We start from the raw sequence: 25,919 nt of genomic DNA on the forward strand, positions 1-25,919 counted from the left end.
CATTCTGCAGGCTGACTTAGTTGTGGAAGTCCTCTGCTTTGCTACGCCTTTCTTGAGCCAGATTGTGAAGGCATCCAGGTGTCTAATTGCTGTTGAAGGAAACTAGAGTTAGGTGACTTGATTTTGTTAAGGCTATTGGTCTTCGCTTCTCAGGCTTAAATTACAATTTTCAATAGATAAGGAAGAGGTTGGTCTAAAGGCTATCGTACTTCGTACTCCGTGTTGTAAGTGTCCACCTCCCTGGGGCTAAGCACCCACAAGCTGGCTGCTGATGTGTCCTTGGTGCCATGTGGGAGGATCTGGGCTGACCTCGCTGCTGGGAAAGGGCCCCCTGATGTTAAGGCACTGAAACAGAACCTGGATGAGCAATAGAATCTGAGCAGCCTGTCTCAACGCAAGTGTGACGACTCCTGGGGTCATATTAGAGATCAATCCGGTTTTCTTTTGCCATGCTCCAGAGCTTACCCAAGGCTTGTGCCTGACCACAGATATGCATTCAAGGACTTTGGATATGACTTAGATTTAGACTTGAACCTAATTATAAATATATGAACCTTGTATACATCATATTCCATCTGTGAAAGCACTTTTTCATTTTCCAAAAGTGAGGATTTGTACATTGAAGATCAACACTTTTGGATCCATGGTAATATGCAACATGTAGCATCCTGGAGAAGTGACCAGAATAAACTTCATTTGAGTCTGTGCCTATTTTGTGGTAAGAGTAGGTAGTCAGTAATTCTCCAGACTGAACTGGGAATGACCTTTCTCAGCCAATTTGGATTTGCTGCCCCTGTACCTCCTCATGCAAGATTTGTTACCTCTTTCTCTGGTGAAGAGCTCAGTGGGAGAGCCTAGGTACTGGGAGGAAATGTGCTGGATAGAGTGGGGCTCTATGTGCTTCTTGTGCCATACTTTTGACTTTTGTTTTTGTTCTTGGTAATTTTAGTGTTCACCTAATGCTAAGAGTAGGAACAGATAGAAATAAATCAAACAAATAGCCTTGCTAATTAACAGAAGAAGCAAGGAGAGAACTGTGGAAAAATCAGATGAAAGGTAAACGAAGTTCACCGCTCTAAGACAGCTGAGACTTCTCCCCAGTGCAAAAGCACTTATCTGAGGAAAGATTGTATCTTAATTGCCCCAGATAAGTCAGGATCCTGCCACTGGTTAAATTAAATAAAAGTGAGTAAACTTTAGATATCCTGTGCATTTTGATAAAAACATAGTAAAGAGCTAATGGTCTGTGGTGTTTCTGCCTTGGCTATCTCTGTCAAATTAGATCCCTTCGTTATTGAACCCAGGTCTGGAAACATTTACAATAATTCATGTTAGCCCCTTAACTGCCTCTTTTTCACACTGTTGGAGAATGTGCTGGGCAATGTGATGGCAGAATTTCTTCCTCGGAGGTATGGGGCAATTGCCTCAGGATTTCTGTGTCTGTCAAAGCAGCTGAAAGAAGAAACTAGTGTAAATAGCTAAGTGGCTGCTTGCTTAGAGACATGAATCATTTTGCTCTTGTACTGGTAAAAATGTGGAATAGTTCTAAGGGTAAATGGAAGTCTAACAGGTTGAAAGCCCAAAACAGCTGCTTTGCACATCTAGGGAACCCTAGCTGGAAATTCCCAGGCAGTACCAACCAGGGAGGACTTTGTCCTGGGGTCTGATGAACAGATGTTAGGGAAAGAGTTTCCCTAACACCAGGGTAGTGCCGACATGTTGTAGGATCATTTGTGACTTAACGCTTTATTTCTGTAGACACTGCACTTTGCGGTGGTTTGAGCGGATGCATTTGATTTTGTACTTGTAATGGTTTTGGAGTACATACTTGGTCAGCTGATGAATTAGATTGAGGTCTCATTCGAAGCTGACTCATTTGAAGTTGCAAGGTCAACAGCTGAAGGCCTTCGGGCACTGTCGGAGCCCTGGTGAATGCTGCTGTACAGCTCATCCAGGCATGGCCTTTGCTAGAGGCAGAGTGAATTTGTCCCAGAGTTGCAAATGCTCTTTCTTAGCGCAGTCTGAGCTAAGGAGAGAGTTTGCACCGTGGACCTACGGGCCGCAGGCGCAGAAGAGGTCTGCTGCAGAGACCAGCTGGCCTGCACTAACATCCTAACCTGTGCAAGTGAGTGCAAGTCAGAGTGATAAAGTCTGTATAACTTACATTCGTTGGGAGCTGATTGCAGGCCAGATGGGATAAGCTGCTTACACTAAAGTCAGTGTGCTCACATGAAGGTCTGTGGTGATAGAGTTAGACTGGTGCAGCCTTGTGTGTGGACATCCCCGAGCTCTCTTGGGCTCTGAGCTCTCTCCCTTGGCTGCCGGTGGAGATGGAGCAAATTTTGGGAGGAGGGCAAAAAGAATGATTGTATTTTGACCAGAAACTTGGAAACCAGCTGAAATGCAAGACTTCATTCAGCTGCTTTCTTTATTGCTTACATTCACCACAGTGTGACAGTCTTTGAACGGGGTATTCTGAGCCTCTGCTGGTACCACCCAGCATTTTCCTACAGTTAAGGTCTTGTTGTTCTGCTGCTTTTGTCTTGCCCAAGAGGATTTAGTCAGGTTCAGCAATGTTTAATAGGTTATTTGAATAGGTTATTTAAACAAGTGCTATCGCTACCTGGCTTGCTCGGTCCCTGGCATGCATTGAATAGGGTTGTGGGCAGTGCAAAATGGCGGCAGGTTTTCTGTTCGCGTTTGCTGGAAGGAACCGTCAGCTCCAGATTAGAGATCCCTCAGGTCTGAGGTACCTTTGGGGCATGGTCTTAGTATTTGGTTCATGGGCTTCTGGTAGGTGGGACATATCTAGGTACTTGGGAATCCCCCATCTCTCTTGCCATGCAAAATGTAGATTTAGGTTCTGTTGCAGAAGACTGGAGAAATGTGGAACGTGTGGGCAGGTGTGCTGTCTGCTCAGCGAAAAAGGAGGGGAGGATTTCCGGGATTATTCTTTGCTTTACTTGCTCTAATTTACAACCTCTAAATCTCCCCAGACCTCAGATTTGTCACCCCATTGAACAGAGGCAGTAGTTTGCCTGTTCACAAGGCTGTGTGTAAACCAAAGTTAACTTCGTGCGTGTCAGGCATTAATAATGCAAACCATGATTAAGCAAGCCTTGCAGAAAAAGCAGCCTTCCCTTTCTTGGGGGCTGGTGGATCATCTTCTGCAGGGGCTGTCGTATTTTCCCCGTTAACTCTCCACCACTGATGGGAGCCTCGCTGACGAGGAAGTGCTGCAGAGTGTTTACGTGCTCCTTTCCCCACCAAATGAGCTGGTGCTCCCTTTGATCAGCGCCGTTTGAAGTCAGCAGAAAGTGGGATTCGGCTGCAAGGCTGATGGTTCGTGAAGCTCCCTGGTGATGTCCCAGCCACGGGGAGTGCAGAGCTGAAAGTAGGTAGGGTCCTTGGAGAGGTGGTGGTGCACTGCTGCGATGTGCGTGGCGTGGGAGGGAGATGGCTGAGCAGGCAGGGCTGAGCTGACCTGTGCTGGCTGGAGAGGAAATCCTGTTTCGTGGTGGTGGAACTGGGCTGGCTGGAGCACAGTTGTTTCTGGTCTTGCAGCACTGAGATGCTCCAGTGACATGACAAACTATTCTCAGGGCAGCCAGGCACAAGGACCCTGGTTCTCTACGTGCTCCAAGAAACATGGGCTGTGTCCACAAATGCCCTCCGGGATTAGGGCTGCAGAAAGGAACATAAAGCGTAGTATAAAAGCATTTTTAGTCTCTGCAGCACATTGCAAACAGGGGTACATGGCTTTCAAGCTAATTGTTCCAAAACATATCTTTAAATGAATTAATAATTAGACAGAGCTGCTGTCTTATTAACATAATGAAGCAGAGGCCTAGCAGCTCTCTGGGTCTGAGAGACAGGAAAGGCTGAGGACTCATACCAGCCTTGTCTCTGGTACTTGACAAGTCACTGAAGGCTTGACTGTGGGAAATATCTCATGCCTACTGGAGTACGCTCAGTTCTCTTTGGCTTTATTGGGAGATCAGGACATTAATCTCCCCTTGAGACAGCAGATTTTTAGCTTCTGCATTTGTTATAGATGACAGTATTCACCTACCTCTCTCCATAGAGAGATGGCACTGGTGTCACTGCTTGAGGATGCTGTCTATGTGCTGGGTGCTGCATGAAAGGGAGAAGGGAACTTAAAACCAGCTGTGCAGAGAGCTAATATGTAAAGGTTGTCTTTTGGTCTCCAGCTGTCCTTGGTAACCCAGGCTCTCCTACTCTGCAGAGACATCAGGCTTCAAGGTGAATGATGAAGCAGAGTCCCATGGAGATGCTATTGTGGGGTGGGTTATATATTTGGGCAAAAAAGATGAGGGATTGGAAAAGGAGGAACCACCTTTGACTAAGTATTGTGGGTGCATTTTAATAAGCGCATCAGGACAGAGGATGGAAGTAGCTTGGAGATGAGCAGAGAGATGATGCAGAGGAGGCCACACAGCGCGGCTTTTCAGCAAGAGCACTCCAGGGGCTGGACTGTTTGTGTGGGCTTTCGATGCCTGAGATAGTTCCCTGGTTTTCTGCTTCCTCTGTGACCTGGAAAGTGTCTCTTGGGCTCTCCGTGCCTCAGTTTCCTACAGTATAGCACCTCCTCTCTGGGTGTTGTGTGTCTCAAGTTTAACTGATGTGAGGTGTTCACCCCCTGTGTCTGGGGCGCTCCTCAACTCAGACGTGGGCATTATTCAGGCAGTGCTTGTGAAGAGCCCTGCTCCTGTTAATCAGCAAGTGCAGCGGTTTTCCTAAACAGTGAGAGAGCTCACCTGTATTTTGGTGTAATTCTGGCACATTATTACAAGTATTTTATTTCTACTTCTTCTTCCCTATCAGGTTATACCTGTGGTTAGGATCACGTAGCCCTGACAGTTAGCTGGGCATTAAACCAATGAAGGATTTTAGCTGGAATGTAAATTTGATTTGATCTGTTGCCTTGACCTGCTTAATGAGCAAGCCTGGAACGGGGCTACAACCGAAGCCCTGGTTGCTCTGCACATGGAGAACTGCCCTCCTCTGCTCAGCATAGCCAGAGGTGGCTGCAGGCCTCTGCAGGCTTTTCCTGAAGGTGAAGAGGTTGGTTTTCCTGGCAGCTCACAGCTTTGGTTCATTAAAGTGTCTCACCATGGTAGAACTGATGCCATAAGCTGTGGTCGGGTTTAAGTCTGGGAGCACTGGGAAAGATGCTCCATGTCCACAGAGGCTCTGTGTTCTCTGAAGTTTTCTACTGACCCTTTTGCCTGCTGTTTTGTTGTCCAGCTTGTCCTGGACGTCTGTGTGGGAGACAGAACAAACAGAGCAAGGCCTGAGCAGAAGGCAGGCTAACAAATGCTCAGAGAAGAGTGGTTAATTAGTTGTATTTCAGCACATTTCATTTTAAAGGCTTTGATCGTGGCATGGAATTGTGGATCTGTCGCCAAGTTTGGACTTCAAATGAATAAATAAATGATAAACGATCATTTGGCAGTATTGAACCTACTGCACTCTCCATGCATGTTTATGTGGTTTCCCCTCTCCCATCTGTTTCCTTCCTCTGGCTCTTTCTTGTTGGTTTTCTAGCCCCCCTCGTCAGGTTGATGGCAATTCCCAGCCTTGCTGGATGGGAAGCATTTGCTCCAGCCAGTGGCACGAAGGCTGCCATCTTGGTCAATGCAATGAGAATTAAATAACAGCCTTGAATAAAAAATATATGGGTTTTGCAGCTTAATCCCAAGAGAGCAGGCTGGGGCCATATTAGGCCCTTTTTCTATGTGTGTCGGGGAAGAGATGCTGACGACAAGTGTCCTTGTGTGCTCAGAACACCTCTGTGCGGCAGTGGAGCAGGAGAAAAGAAACAGCTAAGAGCAGAATGAGAGGAACAGAGAGACAAAACAGTGAAAGAAGAAATGCTGCTGGGACTCCACAACAGATTTTGGAAAGGGCATTAAAAATTCAGTGATGAGAGAATGAGCAGGATAGTTTTCTCCGTCTTTCTGTGCTCTTATTTTCTCAGCCTGTTTTCTCTTCAAATTCATTTGCCCGTCTCACACTGGTTTTGCCTTTAGCAGCGTAGGTTTGTGGGATTAGTTAGTTCTTGTCTTGGGTGAGTCACTGATCAACTGACATAGATGTTTCTGAATATGTTAGCTATTTGGAGAAATGTTTGTCATTCACTTGATCCAGAGTCTGCTACTTGAGGAAGGATTTATGCAGATATGCACCATATTAAAAATGTCTCAGAAGGTATTTACTTCCATCAGTACTGTAAGTGCTATCACCTGGAAGAAATGCTCTGACTTCAGTCACCCTCATTGCATGCTGTTTCTGCCTGTTTATGGGTGATGTCTACTTATGCAGAGATATTTTAAGATGGCATAAGGAACACATATGATTGAAATATTCATGGCTGCATTTAAGGCCCTTTTTATGTGAACGCTTCTGCAAGCAAAGTCTCACTTCCAAATATGATTGGGAATAGTGACTGAAAAGCACCAAAAATAATAAATAAAAGGTACCAATATCAATTAGATTTAATTTATTTTGTCAAAGTTGATGTTTGTGAGTGCTTCTCTGCAGTCTCTGCTGATCTCTGTAGTGGGCAGGCAGGTCAGCCCTGGGTTCGTGATGAGGGAATCATGTTGTCCTTCGTGCCTGGGAGGACGAGGAGAGTGCCTTTGGGTCTTTTGTTTTATTTTGCTCTTTGCCTCTCTTATGCTTCACATCAGCCCATTCTCAGATTGCTGCATTCTTTACTCACAAGAGAAGAATTTGCATTTTTCTAGGCACTTGGCTTCAGTAATGGCCATGTGGCATTTTACTTTTCAGCAGTTCCTTAAAGAGCTCCCTTGTGGTTGATGAATGCAAAAACTTTGTCATAAGCTAGAACAGCCGTCCCTCCCCTTAATCTCTACTGTTGCTTACTCAGTCTGAGACACAGGTTTTGATGACACAGTTCCAAAGTGCTGAGTAAGCAGATGTGAAATTGCAATTGCTCTAAAGATGCCTCCTTTTCTTGCAGACTTCTTGTCTTCTCCTGTTCTGTGTGCGTGTACAGATTTTGGGCACAGTGCCACGGTGCCACATACTGCTTTAATTGCGGCACAGATTAACGGAAGCCTGTGGTTCCCTCCCCTTATAATGTCTCAATTCAGATGTAAATACAACCCTGATGCTCAGCACATGCTAACTCGAACTTAAGGTGGGGAGGGAGGAGACTGGAGCAGAAGGCCTGCTTCTGCACAGAGGTAGGTCGTTTAAAAACATGTTTTGGCCCCCCAACAGGGTCAGTCTGGATCTGTGGAATTAGAGATGAAACTTTTTGCTGGAGCTGCTGGTGGACTGTGATGTGGACAGCGAGATGCTCAGCTTGCTTCCTCAATTCTTTTGCCTGCATTTCAGCTGGCGAACATGTAACAGCTAAGTAGTGTATCAGTGGTGAAGAGCCCTGTGGAAATCTGAGGGGAATCTCCTGTGGCCTCTGCCCTGCGTGTTCTGTATGGTATTTTGTCTCTGAAGCTGATTAATATTTGCTTTTCTCTCTCTCCTTCTCTTTGTTTCCAGACTAATGATGCTGCAGGAAATACATGGAACTGGCTTTACTTCATCCCTCTCATCATCATTGGCTCTTTCTTCATGCTCAACTTGGTGCTGGGCGTCTTATCAGGGTAAGGCACTAATGACTGGTTTGTTTCCACCTGGATACAAAAAGGGAAGGTGTGCTATTTTTGTACTGTGGGGAGGATGTAGGTGAAAAACAGAAATTTGGGTGATACGTCACACTGTACAATGCCCCCTTTCACACATTTCCTATCCTTTCCTTTCCTTGCTATGGGATATTTCTATAAGATTATAGAGCCACAGGACACTGGGTAAGTTGGTGAAAAATCATTAATTGAAATGATTCTGAATCCAGACCCAATAGTTACGTGAACACCATGTAATTATAGCGACTTGGGGCTGTGCTTACTCCTGCCATGTCTTGAAATCTATCAGGAACTCGCTGATGTCAGTGCGAGAACATGAATGATGGAGCTGGACATCAAAGTCTTCATAATGCATTTGGTCTAACTGCACAGCATGGGGTAGTGTGAAGAAAACACGAAGCTCAAACACAAGGCAGTTGAAAGATCTGTTTTTTTTGTTTTTTTGTTTTTTTGTTTTTGTGAGAACTTCTAGCAGTTTAAGATGATGTCTGGATTTTGGGGACACGCTGGTCTCTTGATGCTCAAATCCCTGAGGTCAGCCAAGGATTCGGTATTCCTTGCGCATGAGTTTTGGGTTTGGGCCGTTGTAGAGACCAAGCTGCCAAGTCTGAAGCCTAGCTGGAATGTCTCCAGCATCTGTAGAAATTTGATTTGGATTTAACAACCTGAGTCATCTTAATGGTTTGCAAGCTCTTAGATTTTGACATCTCATTTCACACCCAATTTCTTCCTAGCCCATCCAGGTGTATGTATAAAGATCCAGATTCACTTCTGGCTCTTGGCAGCTGGGGAAGTGAGAAAAGAGTTAGTATTGCTGAATGGTAAAAGCCCTTTAGTGTTTCACCCTTTGCTCTTTGTCTTTAAGTTATCAGAGTAAGAAAAATGTTTTCCAAAGAACAGATTCATGCCTGATTTTATTATTTTGTTGAGGCCTCAAAGCACATGTGGGGGGAGGAGCAGGGAGGCAGCAGTGCAGCTGTGAGTAGTGGGAGAAGTGCTGGTACAGAGGAGGGTTGGGGAGCAGGCAATCTGGCACGCTTTGCTGGTCCTTTGGTGCATGCTTGATGGTCATGATCGATAATGTTGAATCAATGCCATTCATCAGACAACTTGCCATAGCAGAGGCTTTGCAACGAACAGCTTTGTGACCATACTTATCCAACATATCATCTAACCAAAGCCAGGTGGCTCACTGCATAGTTCATCCACCCCTTTCCAGTGTGGTCAGCCTATGCTGTCTGGAATGATACTTGTGAATTAAAACAAAGCTCGGAAGCCTGTAGGCTCCTGTTCCTTTGTGCTGGGTTCAAGGGTTTTCAATGACCAAAAGATGGGGACCTCAGTCTGGCTCTCCTGAAAGCCTCTTGTTGCTTGGGGCAAGATACGGATAAAATATAAGTGTGTATATTCTATAAAAAGTGCAGCCCTGTGCATTAAGTTTCCCTTTGTTAATGGTAAGGATAATTACATCTTATCCACAGAGGGAAGCTTTTAAATTCCATTTTGCCTAGTGGTTTGATGTCCTTGGCAGGAATAATTCCTGGGGAGAGAAGAAAATAAACATCATAGCACAGACATTGACCACATTGTTCAGCAGGCTCCTGATAGGTTTGCAGGCACTGTGGATTTGAAGGAATGTGGGTATGTCTGAAATGGTCCGGTGATGGAAAGACACCAGCCCTGAACCTCTGAAGGCAGAGATTGTTGCTGTTACATTCTCAGCCAAAATCCCCAGCACAGCACTTTGAAAAAGCGCATTTCTGCTGGAGGTTATAAACACAATTCTTTGCACTTGTCTCTGTGCATGGAAGTTTTGATCATAAAAGGAGAACCACAGAGAAGAGGTCAATGGCAAACACACACTGACTACCATCTAGTAGAATTTCACCCAAGGACTTAATGCAATCCACCTTACAGTGACAGTGTTAGCTAGCTGCTTCTCCAGTGAAGCTCCTCAAATATATCCTACCTTCCTGTTTCTATAAAACAAAGTTGATTTAGGGTTAGGGGTTCTACAAAGACCCCATGAACAGAGTTAACTCAGCAATCACTCTTGTGCTGCTTATTTTCATGATCCGAGCAACTCACAGCCTTTAATGTTATCCTCACTGTGTCCTGGGGGTGATACGGTGCTCTGCCCTCTTTCACATTCCCGCCTTACAGGGAAGGAACAGTGGGGTGGAAAGAGGAGATATAACCCCTAGAAGAAAACAGTTGCAAAGCGGAAATTAGATCACTGGTTTCCTAGGCTTGTGCACTATCTTCAATATTGTCCTCCTTCATAAAAGCCCTGTTTGTCAAGCTGTGTTTTATTTTCCAGTACTTAACCCCTAATGTCCATGATGTATACGGTAAAGCTTCAGCATGCCACCGACCACAACACCTGAAAGCCACAGCAAAGGCTTTTACCTGTGTATTTTTCATTGCTGTTAGTTTTGAACTATTTCCCTCTCCCATATTTGTGTTCCTTGCCTGGCGATAGGGAAGGTACAGGTTTCTGAAATAGGTAAAGGGGACACTATCACAGATTATGGCAATGCAAGTAGTCTGAAATGATAACAAAGGTATTGAGCTTCCTACTGACACTAGATTATACTCTTTTTTGGTTACTTTTGAACCCATGTCAACAGCGTGCAGATACCTAATAAAGGTAAGCTTAGCTCCAGGGCTTATCTGTTTGAACAGTGTAGATAGATTGAACCAGTTAGGTTCCCGAGTCTCATCTGCTAGCAAAATATGGCAGCATTTGCATTGCAAATGTTACAGAAGAGAAGATACCTGCTTTAAAATAAAGAGCAAGCAGTCTTTCCCCTCCCCTGTTTTTCTTTGGAATTGTAATAAAAGCAGAGATGGGAAACTGGCAGGGAGATGCGTAAATCTTTGAGTGTTGGTAAAATCTTGGTATAAAAATAACCCAAAATCTTGGGTCACAGTTGATAATACAATATCCTCTGAGTATGTGGCTAAAGATGTAATTAAAAGCATGTTGGCTCCGTAATTCAGATTAAATGAGACTGTGCCTGCTGTACAGTGCGTCTTCCTCATGCATGCTGATCAAAGCACTGCCAGTACTCTTGTAATCAGTTAATGTTTAAATACCCTCATGGAACGGCTTTCTCTGCCTTCTGTTCCCTTCCCTTTTCAGATGCAAGCACCGCGGGCCAGGTTGTCGGCTGCGCTCAGCTCTTGATGTAGTGCTGGTATGAATATTGAGATTTCCCCAACAGTCTTAGGCCATGGGGTGTGGAGTTCTTGGGAACGTCTTTTTCTCTGATGGTGCAAACAGGGATGTTGAGTTTTACTTTACCAAAGGTGTGGGCTGAAGCAGATACTCAGCCACACCTGCTGCTCTCCATGCCTAGGGCGGGTCTCTGGTAAAAATGGTAGCAATTTCCCCTTTGCAAGGTTGTACATCACAAGCAGACATACATGATGCTATTCTCAAACTCTGAGTATGGTAAGATGTCTTTATTCAACTCTGCACATGGTTCTGCAGTTTCCAGTGAAGAGAGGAACCCTCCCCCCACCAACTACAAATGCAAAATTTCCGACCATCTCACAGTCATTTCTAACCTTTTGTACCGTCTTCCTGCTGGCGGGCTGCAGCCCTCTGCCATCCTGCAGTTGCCACCAGGAGACTGCCACCCATCTCTGTTAAAGCTCTGTCTCCCGGCTTCCCATGGTCCCTCCCTTAGCAATGATCTTGGTGCTACTGTTCTCATCGTGCTCTTCCCCCATCAGCCCTCAGCCCCCTCTCAGCCCACCTAGGGTCTTTCTTCTGTGGGCCGATGAGTTTATGGAGTTCTCTATTGAGATGTTGAACTGGGTATTAATTTTGCCTAGTAATGAGCTCGATGGTTTTGTACGATGCGTTTGTGACTGTTTTGATGCTTTGGATTACACAATGCAAAGAAGATAAATATTATTATGGGATGCTATGAGGAAGGTGATTTAACTTACTTCAAGGCTAAGTGCCTTTTGGCACTGTTTCACCCGGCAGTGGGGAGCAGTGAGGGTGGTGGTGAGACAGCAGGAGGCCTGGCCAGAGAGGGCAGTGCGCGCTATGGATGATGCATTTGAGTACTGAGAGTCTGTATCTCTCGAATGTGAAAAACGCTGCTTGCCGTGTCCTCAGATATTTATGGTGAACCCTGAGGTATTTCCAGACAAACCAATAAAGAGCAATGATCTTCCCTGAGGTTTACTCATCTGGCTGCAATAACAAAGTGCAGAGAGGCAAAAGCGTGGCCAGCCTGAGATGTGCAAGACCAGCATCTTACTGTGGGAGGGCGCCTGGTATAAGAACTGTAGGAGGACATTGTGCTACAATGGATCTAGCATCTTCATGACGGCAGGAGCCTGGCAAGGGATAGTGCTATGGACAGTGCCCACATCTTGCAGACAAACAAGAGGCTCCTTTGTTTAGGGAAGTTATGCCCATGAAACAGAACCGCAGCATCCCTGCTGGAATCATGTTGGCACCAAAGCACTGGCTTTGGGTGATTTCAGGCAATTTTCAGGATGGTTTTCTTGGAGACCTACTGCAGTTTTCATGGTTCATGCTAAAAGGCACCTTAAGTCTCCACTGACATACCTTGTTTTGGGTACAACTTGGGATAATGTTCTCTGAAGAGTCCCATTAAACACTCTTCCTGTCTTGTGCTGCAGTCTCCCTAGGGGATTTCTGTTTCCATTTCTGACTGTTATATCTTGGATCACTAAGACTTCTGAGCTCTTAGAGCAGCGCACTGGGAAGAAGAACACAGCCCCATTTAGACCTCATTGAACTGGCTGTCTCAGTGATTTGCTCTGCTGAGTTTCATGACATGTTTTCACATCCTGAGGATTTTTGCCAGATTGAGATCATAAAACTTCAGCCCTCAAGATGTGCAGAGGCTGGAGAATAATCAGGATGATTAATTTGTCGTAATGGCAAAGCATTCTTCTGTCCTCCTTCTCCCTCATTACAGAGACAGTCATTCATTTTCCCTCCAGATTTGTTCCAAGTTCACTGTTACCTGCTGTGGTCTCACTTTGGCTGCTGCTAATTATTTGCAACAGAAGAGCTGCATCATGAGAAGATATGAGATTCTGTTCTCTTTATTTTTAGTCTTTCCCCAGCTTGTACTCAAAAAAAGAGGGGAAAGACAGGGTAAAATAAGTATTTTCTCTCCCTCTGTTCTTTTCTCACTGCCCTGTTTAACAAAGCTATTGCTGCAAACAAGAAACCTGGGAGAAAGCATATGTGCTTCCTAAAAAAGTGGTTATAGAACAAAGACTTTCTATGTGAGCTTCCTTTCGCCAAGTTAAATGTTCTACAAAATGTGGACCCTTTGCTCTTTCTGTTTTTGCGCTAGTATAGGAGAGATGGACTACCTTTGCACTGCAGATTCTCAGAAAGGCAGAGAAGTTAGAGCCTGTAGTATAGGAATGACACACAGGAGACCTAACTTTACCCATCTGGGGATGCTGCTGCTTTTCTGGGGTGAAGGCCTGATGGACAGAACCAGAAGTTCACTCAGAACTTGCAGTGAATTGATAGTGGCAATTGATACTATGAGATAAATGGAGTCCTTTTTGTTTCCATCACTGCCTCCTTCAGCTCAGGTTGGGCCAACTGTGGCACTTGCAGCATTTCAAATCAGAGCAGGTGGAATCAAAGTGAAACCAGCACAAGTTGAATGTAAAGAAAAGGAAGATGCATTGAAAGCTTCACCTTGGCACTGTTCCTCTCCTCTCTTTCTAGAAATGCATGATATACTCCATATCTGCCTTGCATTTGAAGCCTTATTCTGCTGTGCTCAAGCGATTAAAGTGGCTGTGAAGCCTGGCTCGATGCTGAGAGATCAGTCTCACAGTGATGCTTTCATCCCTTATCAGCTGGTTGAGGACAGCTATTTTTCCCCCTCTTTAGAGCAATGAGGAGGAAGCAGAAGCACCTCTAGCTGTGCAGGATTGATTGAGACAATCCTTATTCCTAAGTGCTGCCTATTAGGGTGTGTTGAGCAGCTCAGCCAGCTGGATCTGTCCTCCAACAGTTGCCATATCTGTGGCCAGTCTGGCCACCCTCAGATCATGGCCTCTGTGATCCTGGCCAGCTGTAGCTGAAGGCCAGATGGAAATGGACTATTCTGGGCATATTAAGGATTTTATGCAGCTGATGGGACAACTTGGGGCAGCTGAGGAGCACAGAGCTCTGTCATCTTCAGCACTAAGAAATCTCTGTCCTCCTCTGGGCTTCCTTGTTGTCTGATAGCGATGTTCAAAACTCAGAGCTCTCAGCAAACCATCTTTATGGGCAGTATTCTGGGAGAGAAAGGCACCATCTTAGAGGTACCAAGTCTTACCTGCATGAAGAAATTCTTATTGATGTTTTTTCAAGTGATTCACTTAGTTGCACCTCATTCCAGCACTTTCCTGAGTGATCTATCTGCACCGATGGGATGAGATTTCTTCCACCTCCCTCAAATTGCCACCACCTTCCTGTGCCAGATGGGCTTTATAATCAGTACACTTTGCCTATGCTTAGTACTGAGTTGGTCCCAATTTTCAGAGGTATTTAAAATCAGTGGTACTTGACAATAGTCCACTGTTCACGTTTACAGAACAGGTAGTCAGAAACACCAAATTCTTTTTAGTTTGCCTGCAAGTTTCTCTGCACTTCAGGTTTTTGTGTGTGAATGAGGATAACCATAATTTGGTTCATTTTGAAGTGTTTTCAGGACTTATCATGAAGAAGATCTCTGATGCTACGGTAAAAGAAATAATAATAATAAAAAGACTGTGCTCTTTAATCCTTGCTCATCTCTCATCTTGTTTACAGCCCTTCTGGGTGCAAGGTGCCAGCTATGGACACACCTGAGCCAGGTGGCATTGGGTTTGCAGCTCTCCAGCTCTGGCCCAGGACACCCCTTGAGCAGGCAGCTGGACATTGCCCTGGCTTGTCTTGTGCTTCTGAGTTCTGCAGACTCTTCTGTAATTGCTGGTGTCTTGTCATCCCTAGATCTCTCCTGGCCTTGCTGCCTCCTGCATCTCTCTATAATGATATACTGGCTCTGGATATTTACCCCTGGATTTATTTTTTTCATATTTTTCCTTCCCAGGCCAAATTTTATTTTACTCTTCACCTCTACTTCTAACTTTGTAGCGTGCATCCGGGTTAGAGCACTGGAGGGAATAACGCACTCTCTTGTCTCCCCCCTCCCCTTGCCCCCTGTGTACCGCCCTGAATAAGCCAGCCCTGCTGCGCCTGCCTTTGTTCCTCTCCTGGAGCAGCTTCTGCGAGTGACACCAAAGGCTGGCTGCTTTGAGGTGGCCCAGGCCACGGCTGGCCTGCAGGGCCGCGGGTAGGTCATCGCGGCAGGATTTCTGTTCTCTTGCAGCTGCCTCCCTGACATCCTCTTTCAGGCTCTCAGGAGAGTGCCATGTCAGGGGCCTGACATGGGCCTTCGCTAAATTATTCCGTCTCTAAGAGACTTCAAAGGGTTCCTCATGCTGTTTAGCACAGCCAAGGCTTTGTGTCCTCAGTCGTATAAACAGCTACAGTCATAAAGGTGTTGGGCTTTTTTTGTTGCATTTGGTAGAGATTTCCCCTTATAAGGGATTTACCATGCTTCAGGAAAACAAAATACATATGAACCAGTAGAACAAATTCTTTCCCTGGAGGAAGAATCTACATTTCTATAAATTCTGGGATGCTAATGGGGTTAGCGAGTGAAGTGTAAGAATATTAATAAGATCAGATCCCTGGTGAAACAAGCAGCAAGGGGCTTTGAAGGATTTTGGCCAGGGATGGTACTGCTGCAGGAAAGATGCCTTGGCAGCTGGGGCATGGTCTGGGTAGTCTGACAGGTATGGCATAGAAACGACCAGCTGATACCTGCTTTGGGAGAGGCGATGGGTTATACCAGGTCAGGCTTCATGTAGAAGGCAGCAAGCTCAGTCACATAGGTACTGCAGGACCTGCAGGATGGCAGAAGCATCGGCTGTGCAGTGATCTACTCTACCACGCTGTTGTGTGTTGGCTTAACCCAAGCAGCAGGGATTTGGCTGGGTTTGGCCAAGGTGGCAAACCGCAGGTCATCATAACTTTTTGCACCAGAAGCAAAGAGGCCTGAGAGTGGAAGGAAAAAATGAGTGGAAGCTCTTTCTCTATTTCTGTCCCATAGTTTAATTAACCAAAATGAATGGTGGGAAATGGACTTCCACTGCTAAAATGCAACTAAGTGTTCCTGCTTGCACGTGGATGCTCTTGGGCTGCAGGAAGGCTTGGAAGCATAGCTGTTCCTCGTGCTGGGAAGTCACCTAAGAGATTCTGAAGGGGCTTGTAAGTGATATACAGCTCCCCAGCAAGTGGTTGTGGCCTGTCAAGGCCACAAGAGACCTGACTTTACTGAAAAGTGTGGTTAGGATCACAGTCATCCTATCTGTCTTACGTACAAATCTCTGGAGTCCTGCAACCATATGTTTTTACTCATGGGGTCCTGCAACAGCCTCCCAGGGAAATTCCTAGTTCAGTGTCTCTTGTTGAAGGCTTAATTGTGAGGAACATGCAAAAATTGGATGGATAATTGGCACTAAATCTCTTCTGAGCTTCTTTCCTTGCTGGCTGTAAAAAGAGTAGACTAAAACTGAAGTGAATTTTTAACACCTCACCCCCTCCTCATCCCAGCAGCCCCCATAACAATCTTTGCCCTCCTCCTGCTCTTTAGTCATTTCCACCAAGCAGCACAACTCCACGTGTGACTTTGTAGCATTGCCTCTCTTCTGGCACTTCCTTTCTGCAGCGATGCTCCTCTGTTGGTGGGAGACTTGCTCACCAGGCAGCCTGGGAAGGTGCCATAGCCCACCCGCTGCCACCAGCCTGCCTCTCTCTGCTCCTGAGTGACACAGGCTGTTTAGCAGGCGGCTGTCAAGTACCAAGCCTCTTCTTGGGCACTGCTTTACGTTCATGCAACAAAGCTTACAGATTTAGCCTCCTGTCTCAGCCAATTTGTTCCCTTACCTGGAGAGTTCCTTTTGGCCTGTGACTAGTCCAGGCAGTCACACATCTGCTTGCCTTGCTAGTTACTTTTCTATCATCTCACTCACTTGAATTCTTCTGGCTTCTCTTGGTTCTCGAAGGTTGCATTTTTCCAGGCAGGACTGCATCCCTAACTGCTGCGTGCCGTCCAGGCTTCACTGCAGTCTTTCCTTTGAAGCACTTGGCCTGGAGGCGAAGCCTATTTTAAAACTGGCTGTTTTTTGGTTTTAGACACAAGTCTAAAAGTCCTTTTCAGCTCCTTTCTGGGAATCTTTAGAGAAGTCCTTCTGAGATTTGTGCTTCTTCTTGCTTGTTCCGAGCAGTGCTTCAGACTGAATAGATGAAGGCTCTCATTTTAATATCTTGGTTTTGATGAGATTGTGTAGCTTATGTTGTTCTGAATGAGGAACTAATTACCTGTGTTATTATCATGAATTGCTAATCATCATCACTGTTAGTGGTAGCAATGACACTAATGCTATACCATCTCTCTCTACCACTTAGCTCTGAGCAGGAAGCATTTTTGTCCAGTTTTTAAGGAGGAAACCTTAACTGAAAAGGTTGAATGATGTGAAGTCTCAGAGCAGGCTGGTTGTAGCTAAGCCTGGGAGTGCACTATGGAACTGAAGACCGGGAGGCATGTTACATGATGCTCCTGTCTTAGTTCTTTGCTCCCATCTAGGAAAGTTAATCAGAAACCCAGGAGAGGAAGACCATTTATTTTTCTTTTGGGTTGCTGTGACACTATTTTTAATTTAAGACTAGGATGGATAAAGTACTTCTAAGGATTTCATTGGATAATAATCTTTTATTGACCCTGGTGGTTACTCATGAATTGGCCTTGCCTCTTTCCTGCCTGGTAGGCTCCTGAGTTTCCCTGAAGTGGCTATTCCAGTACATATCTACAACATGATTTATTTTAATCTTCCACCCACCAAGGTGACAAGCAACAATCATGCATTTTCTTGGTGACTTTAAGCACGGACCATTCTTGATAAGAAAAATGTGACATGTTTAGCTTGGCTGGTATGGCATACATTTTTCATGATGAATGTCCTTATTTTGATTTCTGTTTGTGCCTGCTGTCTCTGTAGGATCAGTTATTCATGATTGTCATATAGTAACTAAAATGCATTGTAGGTAGAGCTCAGCTTCCCCTATAGCTTCCTGTGCTGTGTGTAAGACTACAAACCTTCACAGCTTTTTTCTTCCTAATATGTCTCCTTGCAGTACTGAAAGAGAAGTGCTTTGGGGGCTTTGAGGGCACATGTTGGTTGATGAGAGCCAAGGACAAGAATGGGTGAAAGTTTTTCAATATTCCTCATTCCAGAATTGGCCAAAGTGTGGAGGACCAGCTGTGAAGAAAGTCCTGGAGGTAAAAGTGGGGAGGAGGGCACATATTTCCTGCTCAAGTTTCCCTTCTGGTGATGTGAGAGATTTTTAGAAGTCAATGGCATAAATAGCAATTATGGTGAATAAAACAGGAAACTTGTTTCATGCTACCATTGACTCCTTTGGGGATTTTGGTGCTGTCATTTAGAACTGACTGAAAACTTTCAACCAAAATGTTTTTAGATGAAATGTGGTGTTTTGGTGGATCTTTTTCCCCTTTTCTTTGAAAATGTTCTAAAATCGCGTTGAAAAGCCCTCAAACTGAAATCCTGAGAGTTTTCCAGTTGCTTCAAATAGGGAATGTTTTGGTTTCCAAATGGTGATGGATGTAGTGGAAGAGGGAGAAGCATGTTTCTGTTAGAATATTTCGTAAAGAAAAACGTAGTCTTTTGACAAGTTCCAGCTTCACCAAATCTCTGGAGATAGCAGGAGAAAGTGTGATATATTCCTTCACCGGGAAGACCTTACATTAAAACTCTCTGGTCTTCAACCTAGGCTATTTTGCTAAAGCTCTCTAGCAGTCAGAAGATACTTCATGAGAAAAGATCTAAGGTACTGTCTTCTCCTGGGAGTTACTTTCACAGCTTCTACAGCAGTGCCAAAGGTGAGAACGAGAGGCCAAGACTGAAGCTGTTGCGGACTGTGATGACTCTTTGCTTGGCACTGGAGCAGAGCTGTCCCTCTCTGCAGCTGCTTCTGGTGGGTGCAGGTGGCTCTAACCTTAACAATATTCTGCACTGGTGTCTTGCAAAAAGAGTGCCGACTGTTCAGAAGCTACTAAATGTTTGTAACTTAGCACAGTTTCTACCTCACTTTATTAGATGCTTAGAGATGATATTAAAGAGTTAAGTCCTCATTAGTTTCCGCTTTCCTTAAGCCAGGTAGGATTTGGGAGAGGATGAAAGGTTTTGCAAACAAAACTCTCCCTTGAAGGCTCTTGAGGGCCAAGGGAGGCAGTGCCGTGGTTCATCTGCTGTTCTTTCTGCACTGTGCAGTCCTTCATAAAGCTCCCCATTGGGTGTTGCCTCCTGCTCCCATCTGGCACAGTCCAAGGCTGGGAAATTTGCCATGAAACAACCCTATAATGCAGGAAGTGTGGCCCCCCCGTCCCCTCCACGTCTAGTAGTTTAAATGCATGTTGTCACCAAGTGCTGTCTGATCTCATTCCTCCTTCTCCAGAGAGAAATCAAAACTGAGAGGAGGTCTGTGGCCCCGACTAGCAGGTGCTGAACCAGAAATGAGAACATTAGAAAGGAAGAGGGGAGAAAATCAGCGTTGCAACGGACATGTGCAGGCTGCTGAAGCACAAGACAGACATGTGCTGAATGCCAAGGAGAGGCCGTCCGTTCAGAGCGAGGTTTTTGCTTCCTCTCTTTCCAGGATGGGGTCATAGGCTGTGCTGTCAGAGGAGAGTCAGGAGACTGGCAGCATGGTGCCAAAACCAAGATAGCAGCTCAGCTGATGGCAACTATCGTATCGGTGGCTGATATCAGTGTGCATCTCCATGCTGAGCCAACTTCACCCTGCGATCCCTTCTCCATGGGTCAGATTTCTCCATGTCAAACTAAGCAAAAGTGTCAGATTTGAAGGGTCAAAGGTAGGCTGTGAATATAAAGTTGCCTCTGGACTTGCTGCTCCTTTCCCCTGTTCTTCCTCCTTCCTCCCTTCTCCTCCTATTCCTTGCCGGCTTTAATGGAGGAGCATGTGGGTAACAGGTGATTAGGTGGGATTATGGAAAGAAGCAGCAGAGAAACGAAGGTTTATAAGGAAGGACCCAGCAAAGTGAATGTGTCAAATGGGAGGGTGGGTGAGCCAATGGTATATGTGAGAGACAAAAACCTGGTCCCACTTTTAACCAAATGTGTTAATTGCTCTAACTGCAGTCAGAGTGTGACCTCAAAGCACGGGATTGCAGAGGCTGGTCCTGAGCTCTGCAAATGGTGGATGGGCACATACCTCTCTAGACGTTGCTTCAGGTGGAGTATCAGAGCTTCCTAGTGGTGACATGAATCAGTCTGGGGAACAGCCTTTTAGTGCGGTGTCTGGGGTTGGGGGCCACGTTATCATCTCAGCGTCATTTCAAACTATGTTGTAGGATATATACGGACAGTATTCCTGCAAACACTGGTAAAGGGATTAGATGGCTGGATGATTTTTTTTTTCCTGGTCTCTGTGATCTGGTTGCTTTCTGACTCCCCTGTACAGTACTGTTCTAAGGATTTGTGTCCATATTCTTGCCTTCCGTGTCATTTTAGCAAATGGCAAGATCATTGTTTTTAACCTCAACCCACAGCACCTGGGATGTTTCACCATCACACCAAAGTACCTTTCCTCACCTGTAGCTCATTTGACTTGTTTGTCAAAGTCAGCCTGAGCCCAGAAAAACTCAAAGAAAGGCTAGTAGGAAAGAGCAGATCTCTTTCAAATCTGAAAGGCTGGTGGTGGCACAAAAGGTGGCTCTGTGACACAGTGTTGTTGTGCTTGTACAGGAAGCTCTGCTGTGAGATAGTGGTTTGAGGAATGGGGGACAACCTGTAGTGTTAGAAATAATTTGTGTTGCAGGACTGGATGGGAGCACCTGGTTGTGCGTCAGGATCTCATGATACTCACTGTTGTATGGCCACAGAACAAAAGAAGTGTGTGTACATGTGGCAGTCTGCAATCCTCTTTCAAGAGGAGAGATACAGAGAAACAGATGGGGTAGAATAAAAGAAACAGCTTGTTGGACAATAATGCGTAGTGTGCTATGTAATGGTTTCCTCTCACTGCTGGCGTTATCAACTTCAGAGCTTCATAAATGTAATCTGAAGGATGAAAGAGGAGCTGCCTGTTTTCCCTGACCTTTTGTGACATGTGCTTTCTCATTTTTCTCTCTCTATAGTGAATTTGCCAAAGAACGAGAGAGGGTAGAAAATCGCCGAGCTTTCCTGAAACTCCGTAGACAACAGCAAATTGAACGAGAGCTGAATGGATATTTGGAGTGGATCTTCAAAGCAGGTAAGGAGAGAGATCAGATGTTGTTTCAGTGAGTTTTGTGGCATGGACAGTCTAGTGTTGATAGAGAGCTGTGGACCCCAGAATGAGTCCTCAGTGTTTCTGGCCATCAAGTTAACCTAAGAGTAGATAGGGATCAGCCAGCACTTGTTATTTTTGTTGGGTTCTTTTCTGAGTAGTCACACTAAAGTTATTACAGAAGGTCTCTGGTTAAGCAAAAATGAAGGAGCTGGGTCAACTTTCTTTATTGCTGGGATCAAAGTAATTGTCTTAATACAGCATAATACAAAAAGTGATAGACTGTTCCCCACAGTTTTCACGGTGGGAAAACTGTTCCTTTATATGAGTCATTTCTATTTTATTTACTTTACGCAGCTATTTTATAAGCCTCTCTTAGTGCTGTTGGTAAATTACACTGGAGTGTCGTTCTTATGAGCTACAGAGATCACTTTCATGAAACTCGCCTTGGCAGATATTAACATTGCTTTGTAATTATTATAACTGAATATTGCAGTTTATTGCAAACCCTAATCAACTTTAACAAACACCCAAATGCACTTATTTAACAAAAATAGCATGTTTATCTTTTCGTTTTTAACTGACGACCAAGATTATTGATAACCTTTCTAGATTATAGAGTAGCCGATCTCTACTGGCATAATCACAGTGCAATTCATTAACATCAAGAAAACTGTTGCCAGTTTGTTTCCTTGCTCGCATTTCTGCAAAACTAGAACGTCTGAGTAGCATGCCTTTGAAATAATTGTGGTGAGAAAAAGAAGGGGTGGTCTCAGAAATAGATTTTCAGATGCCTACATAGGGAGTTCAGCCTCACCTTTGCCATTTACAAATGGGGAAACTGAGGTCCAATGGTATATAGTGACATATCTGAAGTCAGCCAAAAGACCAGTGGCAGAGCTGTGACTCTACGTTGCTCCTAAACGGTGGGCTGGTGTGATACTAAAAAGGCCTTTCATCGTTCCTGGTTTTGAAATTCATATTGATGCTAGATGTGCCTGATGTGATAAAATGCACTTGTGCAAACAAGTAATCGTGTGCTTACAGCAACTAATTACATGCGCTCCATGGGCAGAAACATCCTGTTACCATTCTGCAAATAGGTGGCTCTTTGCCTGGGGTTACAGCTTCCAATGTCTATTTAATGTGCACAGCCTGGGTGCCAGTATTTGGAATAACATTTTCACATACCTCCTGCTGCTTTTCTGTTTTTTCCTTTGAAGTTCTCTGCCCCTCTGCCCACCCAGGGTGTGAGGCTCTGCCCTTCTGCAAATTCCCCTGTGAGCACTGAAGACAAGACTGCAGTAGCCTCATCAGGTGATAGTGGTCTGGACATGAGTTTTGAGGATGTAGCCAGAGAGGAAAAAGGCTGAAGCATTGAAATGTAAAATAGGAAGAAGTAGCAGCATTTTATATGGTGGCTTGAACCCATTCTTTCCAATAGCACTATACAAAGTGACAATTGAGTGCCAATTGCATTGACAGACTTTTATTCATTGTGACTGTTCAACAGCAACTGCTCTCAATTAGGTAACCACACTTTATCTCCCTTTAATCCTGCGGTTCTGTAGGATTCAAGAAAAGAACCATTCTCTTTCCTTTCCATTTATAATTTGTCTTCTAATTTGTTTACAGCTTTTGGGCTTCCTCAAATTCAAATTAATTAATGGTTTATCCAGTGGCTGGAGCAGAGAAAGCCTTGGTTGTACATTGGCTCTACTGCCATCTTGCTTTTAAGGCTCCCGTGATTTCTCAGTCTCTGAATCTCAGTTTCCCCATCAGTAAAACAAAGATGAGAACTCCCTTGCAGGGATGTAGGTTGCTTTGAATCGGTTTGATGACTGCTCTGCTGACAAGAGCTGTGCAGAGGTCATTAGCTGAACTTGTCTGAAAGCTGAGGTGGATAAGTTATAAAACATACAGCTAACAGTCTTCTCTGAACTTTGCATTCCTGTGGGAATGGCTGGCTATTGTATTTGCCCATCTTTCTATTTTCTCTAATGACACAGGATCCAGAAGGATATATAGAACAGGAAAGTGTATGCAGAATAGCTGAATCAGGGAATAATAAAAATGTCCTATAAAGGCATTGTTGAAAATACAGTAGGAATGTAACAAAAGGCTTCTTTGTACAGCTAAATAATGATGCTAATAAAAATCAACTTAGCAAGATTAGTAAATCTTTAAATACAAAAGGCAGCATGAAGGTTAGCTAAAACTGAAAAATCAAGAGTTTAGAACTTAGGCACTGAAATTTGGGACTGTGCAGTTGAAGGGGATTTGCCATTTCTTTTGATGAGGGCAGGATTTCAACTATGATTACAGTGGATCACATGAATTTCCAAACTAGATCAAGCCAGTCTACCTTGTCCAGTTACATGTGCGGGGCGATGGCCAAAACAAACTGCTTGAGGGAGGGAGAGGCACAGCCAGAGCTGGTGGCCATGGACAGTCCAGCCTGTGTAGAAATCTCTTGCAACAGCCCCGGTCAGTGATGTGATACTTGCTGGATGCATAAAAGCAAAAAGCAAAAGCTCTTGGTATTAAATTCTAATGTGACTCTGGAGATTGTTGTTATTCATGTAAAAATTGTTTTAAAATGCTTTTACCATCCTTAACTTCTGTCCTGTAGCAAGGAGTTCCACATATTAACAGTTCATTTCATTAAAAAAAATGTATTTTTTTCTTTCCTCAATTTTAAATATATTGCCTTTCTGCTACAATGGGTCTGTCCCTATGCTGTCGTGATGGGAGATATCAGGATGAATGTTTGGTATTTCTTTTTATTACTTCTCTGCTGCTGCTGTGTGTTTCATCATATTTTTCCCTCTGAAGAGTGTAGACCCCATCTTCTCAATCCCCTCTCTTCTGGTAGAAGCCTCTCCAGGTTTCTAATATTTATAGCACCCACCTCTCAGCATTTTGTTTGTTCATTTTTTTTCTCATGTATTTTTGATGCAAGGTAGGAAGACTGGAATGCTGTATTCCAGTGATTCATAAAGTGGCATTTTAATACTTCATCTAGTTCTTTTTGCTGTGTAATATTTTACATATTCTGAGTAGCTGCTGGAGCTGGAGGGGAGATTTCCTTGTTCTCAATAATGCTGAAGTTTATACGTCAAGGGCTGTAACCAATTTAGAACCAAGTACAGTACTTGAATAACTGAAATTATTCCTTCATCTGTACACAGCCTCCCATTTCTCAACAATGATTTTAGTGTAGCATTGCGCTTATCATTTATCGACCACTTTTGAGTGCCTTTAAAGCTTCTGACAGCCTTCCCTATTTGTAACTTGAATAACGTTATATTATCTCTAGCTCTATGTATTGCATCAAATGGATGCTTCTGATAAGATTTGGGGGTTGTCCTTTATTAACCCTTTCCCCATACTGAAATTGTAGACTCTGTAGTCCTCAAAATGAAAACAATGGGTCTTTGTTTTCTCTCTCGTAAGTGCTGTCTGACTCAAGCATGGGTACAAACCTGGACTGATGACTGGTCATAATAGACATTTGTACTGCCAGAATGACACTTCTGGAATAGCCTGGCCCTTGAGTAACAGACTTTACAATTCTTCCTTTATTCTAGTAGTACTGTTAAGTTTTTTAGAGTGGCAAAATAAGACTATGAAAAGGAAGAAAGTACCAATAACAAGTGCTTGTGAACTTTTCAAGGATGTGCCTTGGCACACCAAAAAGATTTTGGTGTCAATTCACTGTTGATAAATCACTAGAAATGCAGCTATGGTTGATACGGAAGCAGTGTAATTAGGGCTACTTTAAATGTGGATTGCTGAACATAGAGGGGTATTTGGCTGAGGCATCTATAACAAGGTGTTTTAAAAACCATGACCTGCTTAATATGAGACTATGTGTGACAGTTCTGCTTAATACCCTAATTGAAAGAGTACTTAACAAATGCCTGCCTAACGAAGGCTTCGGAGAGGAAGAGAAAATTATAACACAGAGAACGTGCTGAGGTGCTGAATTTAGATGTGTGTGACTTAAAAGAAAAAAGTACCCACTGCCCAACCAATTTCCTTAAAGGTTGAATTGACCTTCTTTCTTAAAATAGGAGGCCAGGTCTGAAGTTTCTACTTTTACCTATTTCTCTGGTGCGTGATTTCTCATTTCTTTTGGCTGAAGCTGAAGAACAAAGACATAGGGTAGCCAGGAGGGTTTCAACATTTTCAAAGGCAATTTCGTGTAAAATTCCCATATGCATTTATCTTGAGGCCAAGTATGAGCATGGGAAATTGCAGCCCAGTAGAGCCTTTTTGAGGCTGTCACGAGCAACAGGAGCAGAAGAAAGAGGCTGGGAATACTCTGGGGCTTTATATGCCGAATAGTCTGGAATGCAGGTGAGGCGCATCAGCCAAACATCTGAGAAGGAAGGAAGATGGCAGTGGCCCTGGTAGTGCCCATCAGATTCGAGGGAGAAAAGAAATGAAAGCAGAAAGAACAGATTTGGCAGGTGTGCGTCAGGGAGCCTTCATGTATGCAGACAACATCTGGAGGTTAAGAAAAAAAGAAAAGGGGGTGGGTGGGAAGCTGGCAAGGAAGGCTGAGTCCTGTTCTGATGGTCCTGTAAATCTGGAGGTGTCTTAAGCTCAGTAAGATTTACAGCAGTATAAAACTAGGGTGAGTTTCAGGCTAGAAGTAAGGGTTGAATCCTATGATTGCCTGCATCTCGCAGGCTGTAGTCCAGTAATTCATACAGCAATTCCCACATCAAGACCATAAACACTATCTGTATATATTGTTTAGAAACAGATTGTGTGTATCATTTAGAAACAGACCT

The 25,919-nt window shown here is 44.3% G+C and overlaps 1 protein-coding gene across 5 annotated transcripts in view; it reads left to right on the top strand.

Annotated features, from left to right (window-relative positions):
* Positions 1-25,919, top strand: part of CACNA1B (calcium voltage-gated channel subunit alpha1 B) — a 320,424-nt gene that overhangs the window by 140,878 nt on the left and 153,627 nt on the right. For all 5 annotated transcript variants that reach the window (XM_064523641.1, XM_064523637.1, XM_064523638.1 and 2 more), the window contains 2 exons: positions 7,549-7,652; positions 20,987-21,102. In XM_064523641.1, the coding sequence (XP_064379711.1) occupies positions 7,549-7,652; positions 20,987-21,102 (220 nt within the window). The remainder of the gene's footprint in view (positions 1-7,548; positions 7,653-20,986; positions 21,103-25,919) is intronic.

This window comes from Dromaius novaehollandiae, chromosome 20, assembly GCF_036370855.1.
Source record: "Dromaius novaehollandiae isolate bDroNov1 chromosome 20, bDroNov1.hap1, whole genome shotgun sequence".
Taxonomy (NCBI): domain Eukaryota; kingdom Metazoa; phylum Chordata; class Aves; order Casuariiformes; family Dromaiidae; genus Dromaius; species Dromaius novaehollandiae.